The 9,067-nt window shown below is 37.8% G+C and overlaps 1 protein-coding gene across 1 annotated transcript; it reads right to left on the reverse strand.

Moving 5' to 3' along the window:
• Nucleotides 1–1,536: 1,536 nt before the first annotated feature.
• Nucleotides 1,537–8,591, reverse strand: LOC107773295 (uncharacterized). Its single transcript, XM_075257133.1, has 13 exons — nucleotides 7,504–8,591; nucleotides 6,950–7,031; nucleotides 6,370–6,558; nucleotides 6,149–6,213; nucleotides 5,907–6,066; nucleotides 5,292–5,537; nucleotides 5,053–5,169; nucleotides 4,769–4,957; nucleotides 4,604–4,688; nucleotides 3,383–4,320; nucleotides 2,766–3,273; nucleotides 2,484–2,674; nucleotides 1,537–2,398 (listed from the first exon to the last, which is right to left on the reverse strand). Exons 1-13 carry the CDS (start codon nucleotides 8,547–8,549, stop codon nucleotides 1,907–1,909), a joined length of 4,308 nt encoding a protein of 1,435 aa, XP_075113234.1. The 5' UTR covers nucleotides 8,550–8,591; the 3' UTR covers nucleotides 1,537–1,906.
• Nucleotides 8,592–9,067: the final 476 nt, after the last annotated feature.

The following is a 9,067-nucleotide window of genomic DNA, read 5'->3' on the forward strand; positions in this document are numbered from 1 at the left end:
CACCACCGATTACATGACTTGTTTTTCCTTCTGGGAGTGCAAGGTAATCAGTTATATCCAAATGCATGAAGTCTAAATTATCTTCAGAAATAAAATTTGCTTCAGCATTTTTCTCTGTCTTCTTTAGGGAGGCTTGATAAAGCTCAACCAGGTGCTTTGGCGTACGACAGGTACGTGACCAGTGCCCTTTTTCTCCATATCTATAGCATGCATTTTCTGCATTTGGTGCTTGCACCGCTTCATGCGTTTGTTCCTTCCTTTTGCACTGCTGGTGGTGAGGAGTGTTCTTTGGTGCATTATTATTACCATGATTAGAGTTTCTTTCCTGACCACGACCATGACCACGACTGGGGCCACGACCTTTTCCACGTTTAGCCTGGTGGAAGTTCGTCTCATTCACTTCAGGGAATGGACAAGAACCAGTAGGTCGGCTTTCATGATTTTTCATTAATAGCCCATTATGTTGCTCGGCTATAAGAAGATGTGAGACAAGTTCAGAATACTTTTTAAATCCCATCTCCCGATATTGCTGCTGCAGGAGCATATTCGAGGCATGAAAAGTGGTGAAAGTTTTCTCCAACATATCATGATCAGTAATATTATCACCACATAACTTCAATTGGGAAATAATTCTGAACATAGCAGAATTATACTCACTGATAGATTTAAAATCTAGTAGCCTTAGATGAGTCAAATCATATCGTGCCTGTGGAAGAACGACCATCTTCAGGTGGTCATATCTATCTTTCAAATTATTCCACAGTATGACTGGATCTTTAACAGTAAGATATTCCATTTTCAGGCCCTCATCAAGGTGATGGCGTAGGAATATCATTGCTTTGGCACGGTCTTGGTTTGATGCCTGATTTTTGTCTTTGATGGTGTCTGCCAGACCCATCGCATCAAGATGAATTTCAACATCAAGCACCCAAGACATGTAGCTTTTGCCCGATATATCCAGGGCTACAAATTCAAGTTTAGAAAGATTTGACATTATCTAGGAAAAGAAAGTTCTTACCTCAGATACTTTCAAAATATTTGCTCGAGATGGCAGAGTCTCGTACTAATAACGTGTTATAAAATAAAGACTATAAAGTAAAGACAAGTATAGAGAGTTACTGATATATTATTCGAATTCAAACTGATGTACATAATGAACTGAAATCTCTTCTATTTATAGAAGAAAGGAAGCTATTGTGTAAGCTGCTACTATACCAGATATGGATAATCTTCTACTGAGAGCAATGTTTATCCATAACGGAGTACTGAAAGGATAAGCTTATTATACCCGATATGGATAATCTTCTACCGGGGATAATGTTTATCCATAACTGGGTACTGAAAGGATAAGCTTATTATACCCGGTATGGATAATCTTCTACCGGAGGTAATGTTTATCCATAACCGGGTATCGAAGTGATAAGCTTCTTCAGGAAGCTTATTTCCAATAGAGTACTTAAATAGATAAACATATTTACAGTGGAGTCCCATATGGATAAGCTTCTTCAGGAAGCTTATTTACAACGGAGTACTAAATGAACATCCATAATATAATATATTTATAACATTTGGTTGTTTATTATTGATTAAGGGTATTATTGTTGAAACGTAACTATCACTTCAAGGATTACACCTTCCCCTAGGATTACGTTAGTTGCAAGTCACTATATATCCAAACTTCTCATGCACAAAAAGTGAAACTGGATATACACAATCAAATACATTTTTCTTCACCTCAATTACAACGAAATTTCCAAAAGGCTACTACAAAACGGATTTGCAAACTGGAGTGCTAGCTGCCATCTTCGAAAGACGAAAAAACTTCAAACTATTTCTTCATATTTACATGAATCCTAGTTTCCAGACCACATCTCACAGCTTTACAAATTTGGCAACTCTGCCTCTTTTATGCTTCTTCATCCGAGTCCTCAACAACCCTCGTCATTTTTGCTCTCTTTGTCTTAGGAAGATCAGGTTCACCCTCGTCCTCAGACTCAGAAGCCTCTACTGCTGGTGGACTATCGTAAGCAGCCATTAATGCATCTTCCACTTCATTTCCTTCATCATCATCTTCAGCACCAACCACTGATTCGTCTTCTGCTCCATTTCCTTCTTCATCACGAGGGTCCTCTTCATTCTCACCTCGTGCTGCATCATTATCATCTGCATCTTGGCTTCCAGCACCTTCCTCTACGGAAAAACTTTGCGGCTCTATTATCTTGAAGTCCCTGGAGGTGCTTCGTTTTGCATGCCTCAGCAAATTTATTTTTGTAGCCTTGCTAATTTGTATGAGATATTTCTCATAATCTTCTATTTGGTATATCAAGTCGGGGATGCATCTGTTCTCCCTTTTGATTTTATTGACGAGTGCTTTAGATTTCGTGCTCTCCAGTTGTTTCTACAAGTCAAGCAGGTAGAATAAACAACCATTTGAACAAAAGAAGTGAAGCTTTAGCTTAAACAAGAGTTTCCGAAGCCTTTACCTTTTGCATCACTACCATAAAATTGTATAGTGGAGCTGTTAGCTGGCTACAAGTTACTTCCACAAGCTTCTGATACTTGAGGTTTGGTAAAGGTTGTTTCACACCTTTGGAAGCAATTAGAAGCTTTGACATTTGGGCTAAGTTCTTGTAAAACCTTGCAGCTAACTTCAACAACTGCTCTGCCTGAGGATCTGCTATTTGTGTTGGTGTTAAATGATTGGAACATGATAAAAAATAGTAGATTAATTAATAACAAGAATATCTAGATTCTTTTTAACATACCCTTAAGGTCCATCATCACAAAAGAAGATAACACCTTTACAACAGCTTCTGCTCTTGAATAAACAGTCTCTTCCAGTGCCAATCCTGGATCTCTTTCACCATTCTGATTAACCAAAACAGCTCTCGTATTTGCAACAGAATATACCTTCAATTTCCTTATGACCCATTCAGTGTCGAGAATAACTGATTCAACTAAGTGCAGTATTACCGAAGCTAGTGCAGCACTGGTTGATTTGTTTATAATTGAATACGCGTCCAATGTCACTTGTGAATCAACCTTCTCTGATTCTGATCCCACCACTTTCAGAAGCTCTGCAGCCATGTCTTCGGCGATAATTAAGTCATTTGGTGGTGATGTCAACAATATAGCAATAGATACAATACTTTTAGCAGCCTTGGGATTTGATACTTTACTGGTCTTGCAGATGCATTTAGCCCAATTACCAACAAGATTCCTTTGCTCCTCTGGCAGTTTATTGCTAATTAACATGATAATATCACAAAGAACCTGACAGCAAACATAACATAGATGCTATTAGAAGTAAAAAAGAACTAGGCTATACATCACGCAAAAACTCCTAAGCAAGAATCAAAGATTACCAATCGTACGCATTTACCTCAACTTCGCGAAAGACAGAATGCGCAAGAAGCATAGAAATCAGTGGCCTTATACTGTTTTTGATGAATAATTCTTCACTTGTATATTTGTAAAGAATGTCATCAGCTTTTTCACCTTCGGTATCAATATCGCCGTCCATAGCATTGCCCGCTTCATCCCCAGGACCAGAAACTGCAGCCAGGTCATCTATCACAACAGAATAATCCGACTCATGCAAGATTACTGCCAGCAATTCTTTCAAGGAAAGAAGTCCCAAATGGATATATTCCTTCCTGTCGTCAAGATCTTTTTTAGCATCTTTTTTCCTACTATCTGTCATAGATTTTGGTTCAGAGAGGAGCCACCAAATAATTTTCAGCAAAGGGGAGCCCAACTGCTTGATCTCCCCATAGATCAACATTTTTAGAGGATCTTGCTGTCGCACAACAGATGATGCTTTTAGCTGACGGAGGCAAATGTTAAGAGTAAACGAAAGAATTTTATAATACTGAGTTGGTGCCTTTCCAGATGATAATTGGCTATGCTTTTGAGAGGCCATATTGTTGTTAAAGCCATCATATCTCCATGATTCTATAGTGTTTTGCAACAGCTGATAGATAACTGAATTTGCTAAGAGAGGAATTCGTTCCTGACATAATTTACTGCCACTAAATTCAAGGTCCTCTGAAGTATTGCTTGCAGTAGGCCGTATGAAACCTCTTTGAGTTGAACCACCACCCTGTCTACATATATTTCGGTCCAGGGATTCAAAAATACCAATGAAGTCAAACAGCTCCTTTTCCAACTCCAACTTTTTCACATCAGTTGTTTTTCCAAACTCAGTCCCTACTACATTCAACATCACCTCAATGATTCCTAATAAAATTGAAGAACAGCATCTCCGTTTTTCCTCTTCTAAAGGAGTAGAGCCTGTATCCTGATTTTTGCCAAGTAAGCCTGATTTAACATGCAAATAACAATATCAAACAATCATTAGCTTCACTAAACAACTAGCAACGAATTTTCTGCAGTGCAAGGAAGTTGGAAACATCTGTATCTCAATAGCAGGAAACACGATCAGAGTCAATAACACTCATTTTGGTGTGGAGTAAGAAAAATGGTCAACTAATACTCTTTGGTGTTCAACATAAGCTGCTTAAGGCAAGAAATATTAAAAATAGCAAAATTAACTGGCCTCAAGTTGAACTTTATTCAACCTGAACTCAACAGTCTCTCGCACCTTCTATATCTGCATTTCTTAGGAAGTTCCGAATCTTTGATAACGCATTGGACAGTGACTCTTTGGACCATGCTTTTCCAGGCGGCTGCAATTTTATCAAATGCCAAAATAGTAGGTAACAAGCTTTGAATCAGTGGAGATATCTTGCCTATTTAACTAGAATACCTCATTTTCTTGTGTCAGAGAGAAGCCAAAGCAAGTCCATGAATCTGAAGGATGATCAGTTTTCCCATGTGGCTGAAGAAGAAGCATCCAGGATATACAGGAGAGAAGGCAGTCTAGTGGCTCTTGAATATACACTTTCCCACTCTCTGAATTAGTACATTGGTTAACATCCAGTAGAACATCTGCATCCTGAAACGAACAACCATGCATCAAGAGGTAAGGCAAAATCATAGACAGGTAATATCGTAAGAAAGCCAGATTAACAGTTAGAGAACTATCCATACCTCTCTGTAAAATCGCAAGAAATGAGGGAAGAGAAAATCAAAAACAGCCCCAGAAGTTAAAGGATCCACCAAAACAAGCTTAAGAAGTCCATGATATAGAATCTCTCTGACCTTTGCCTAAAAAGGAACATTTTTCCATGAGTACTATTTTCATCCCTTAAGTAGAAAGCTCATTGTTCAAGATGTTCATGGGGGGAAACCAACAAAACACAAGGAGAGAAAAAATATGTAAATGCTACCTGCTGATAAAGGCACCTCTGCAACAAACCATTTAGCTCCTGGAAAAGACTAGATCCAAGTGCACGGTAAACTTCAGCTTGCTGGCTGCTACTCGCTTGACTGCTTGAGTCTTGACACGAAAATGGTCCATTTTTCTTTGATTGTTTTTCAGCCAATATCAAATTGATAATTGAACTTGTTGCAGCAAGACGGATCGAGTCTTCTCGTCTAAACATTGCCTTACGCAAGACCAAGATGGTATAATCCTGCACCATTAACAAGATAGGATAATTAACAAAGGAGAAGTAGAAAAGGATGTAGATTTTAACCTCAAAGATGTGATTCCAATGAAGAATATGGAGTTAACTATTCGCCACAGCAAGAGACGAGAGAGAGTACTGAGTGAATTAGGAAGCAAAGTTGACATGTTCAATTCTATAGTTCGTTGAAAGAAGATAGTAAACAGCTTCATTTAGATTCTTAACTGATTCTGAATCCTTCTCAACAGAAACGATTAGTTTATTTTTGCTATTGTACATCTGCGATATCCTTAAGTTCCAGTACACTATTTAAGTTTTTCAATATCTGAATACATAGTCGACAATATGAAGAAACAATAAGATATCAATGAGTACCTGAAGATCATGGCTTGATCTGATTAGAGGCAAAAGGGCAGCAACAAGATGAGAGGAGACCTTTTCATTCATGAATATGAAATAATCCAACAGTTCCTTCAGATGTGAAATGTGCTCCAACATTGGGTATGGATAAGTACATATAAGACAACCAAGCAGTCTATGAAGGACAAATAAGTTGATTATTGGTAAACAGTAACAAAAAGCATGGACCAAAATCATTAACTAAGAATTGCAATCACCTTATAACAGGAAAGCCTTGTTCAGGCTTCAAAGAGAGGATACGTAGTTTGCATTGCTCTATTATCTGCAAGAAATCAGCAAGTGTAAGTAATCATAACTTGCAGCGTCCAGTCCTTGTACATTAGAATTCAGATACAAGAAGATCTATTGACAATATTAAGAACGAGACTTTTTGGAAAATGATGCCAAGGTTGGATGAACATAGACCTTTCATACTGACCTCGTTTCTTGCCATATCATGAACCTCAAATAGACTCTTGAGAACCTGAGTACCTAGCTTGTCAGGACCTATCATATCATCAGACTTTTCATAATTTTTGGTTCCTTCTTCGATTCCTTCAAGCAACACAAATCCAAGTTGTACGGTACTTGGCACTACGTGTTCTCTTCCGCAGTTGCTCTCACTAACCTATTGATAAAGAAAAATGACATAATAAACCCATGACTTACTGAGAGGACTATAAAGGAAATATGTAGGCGATGACACAGGCAATCATCTACAGAACAGTCTGTTTGCAGCTATAAACTCCAGGATATAGATGTTGGGCAACTCTTGCAAAAAGGCTACCAAGTTTATAGCGCTAACAATGAACTGTATCTTATGTCTTATCATTTTTCTTGCATATCAAAGAAATCATGCAGTCTTCTTTCTCATATTTTATTCTGATCAGGAATGTATGGATGATTGCTCAATGCGTAGTGGAAGAACCTCCGAGCAATCTCCTTTCACAAATCACAAAGGCATGCAAAGGAATACTTATGTATTTACATGCATGAGGTAAAAAGTCAAAGGATCTTACAGCTCTTAGCACAGCCTTCTCCATGTTTCTGGCAGTATGCAAATAGTGTTCCTTCAAGTCAGATGATAGCCATTTACAGCTCCTGAAATGCAACAACATTACTATGGAACACGGCAGTAGCATCAGCAACAGTTTAGAGAATTAATGATGGCGTTAGGAGTATCACTCTTTTTAGCAAATATGATATCAATGACCATGGAAAAAGTTTTAAAGTTTAGCAACAGTCCACACTTTAATGGAATAGCTTCCTCTACATTCTAGGGATGGATCCTAGTCAGGCTTAAACTTGTACAGACAAATAATCCCTCATCCAAAAGAATAACATAGTACGAAGTACATGGTAAAACTATATAATTTCTGGTCTCAGTTAGGACGTTGATTCCATAATTTTCCTAAACTATATGAACATTATAAAATTATATCGCATTTTAATTACAAATATTTACATGTTTCAAAAAAATTACTGTAAAAAAGCTGTTTATATAGTAATTAATATCATATAAATTGGAAGAAACAGTATTACTTCTACCATAGTCATCAGATGCAAAAAGTACCTGGCAAATTTCAAGTCTTTATAAGCAGCAAAAAGTGATGTTTTTAGAACCGCAATGGAGCTGTCAGTGAGTCTCTTAACTCTAGCAACTGACAACAATATTGCAACAGTAAAATGATTAAATACCCGATAATCTGACCTCACTAGCCCTAACACCTCTTGTCCTAAAGAAGGATCCTGCTTCACAGCAAAATTAACATGAAGCAACACAGTCCCTTCGACTTGTCTCATTATTGAACCACCTGACTTCACCCCACCAAAATACATCACAATCCCTTCGATGACTTCCTTCTTACCAAAACCCTTTGATCCCAATACCAACAATTGATACACCAACCCGGGCAAATCCTGCATGTCCACATTCCTAATTCCACTGAACACCCGCTCCAAAAATTCCCTCCTCTTCCCCTTCCCAATGAAATTCAAATCCCTAACACTTTCTACCAATTTTAACAACAAAACCTTACTCCAATCACAGCTAAGAATTTCATCAAACACCTTATCGACATATTCCAAAGGCTTATCAACATCATTTGAAAACCTAATCAGCTCTATACATTTAGCAAGTATAGTTAGTACATGAGTATCCTCAGACCCAATAATCTGAGGTAAATAAGATATAATCAAATCGACTATTGTCGTTAGATCATGGATTTGGACTGTTTCTATATGGGACACGAAAAGTTGGAAAATGGAGAGAGAGGATTTATCGTGGGGGATTTTGTGGGAAGTGAAAAGGGAAATATAGGAAGAAAGAAGAAGAGGGACGAGTGGGGAAAGTGAAGAGTGGAGTTGCGTAAGGGAGAGGAGAGCTGAGAGGTATTCGGAGACGGCGAGTGAAGGGTTTGGAGAAGAAGCGCGTGAGTGGAGATAGGATATGAGGGTTTGGTGAGAGTCGACGGAGAGGAGAAATTGGGGTAGTGGAGTGGAGGATTGTGGGTGATATAGTTGAGCTAATTGAACTATGTCTACGTCGGTCAATGATGGTGGTGGTGGCGGTTGATGGTGGCGGACGGCGGAGGGATTTTTGGTTGCGGTGGAGGTCATGGCGGTGGCATATGCGTGCGTCGGAAGTTAATGGTAGTGATGAAAAATGAACACTTTTTATGTTGGTCTGTTTTGCGCGGGAAATTCAAAATGCTTGGAAATAACCAGCCTTTTTTTCTCTCTTTCAGGTGCTTTTTAAATGGGAAAATTGCAATTTATTAGTGTTCTCAAATTCTCATTGACGTGTATATACTCCCAAACAGTGATAAAATCACAAGATAATTAGTGGGCGTTTGGCCATAAGAATTGTAAAATTTCAAAAAAAAAAAAAGTGAAAAACAATTAGAGTTGTGTTTGGATATGAATATAATTTTGGGTTGTTTTTGAAGTTTTATGAGTAATTTGAGTGAAAATTTTGAAAAATAGTTTTTTGGAGTTTTTCAAATTTTGAAAAAATTCCAAAATTCATCTTCAAATGAAAATTGAAAATTTTATGGTCAAACGCTGATTTTGAAAAAAGTGAAAATTTTTCAAAAAAATTCTTATGTCCAAACAGGTTCTTAGTTTTTTTTCCTTCC

Source organism: Nicotiana tabacum, chromosome 7 (assembly GCF_000715075.1).
Source record: "Nicotiana tabacum cultivar K326 chromosome 7, ASM71507v2, whole genome shotgun sequence".
NCBI lineage: Eukaryota > Viridiplantae > Streptophyta > Magnoliopsida > Solanales > Solanaceae > Nicotiana > Nicotiana tabacum.

Bases quoted from the DNA above. Each gene is read 5' to 3' on its own strand.
- LOC107773295 (XM_075257133.1), bottom strand. From the start codon at position 8,549: ATGACCTCCACCGCAACCAAAAATCCCTCCGCCGTCCGCCACCATCAA. The intron at 6,559-6,949 runs GTAAGATCCTTT...CTTTATCAATAG, and splicing joins AGAAGGCTGTGCTAAGAGCT to GTTAGTGAGAGCAACTGCGG. The intron at 5,170-5,291 runs GTAGCATTTACA...GTTCCTTTTTAG, and splicing joins AGAGGTGCCTTTATCAGCAG to GCAAAGGTCAGAGAGATTCT.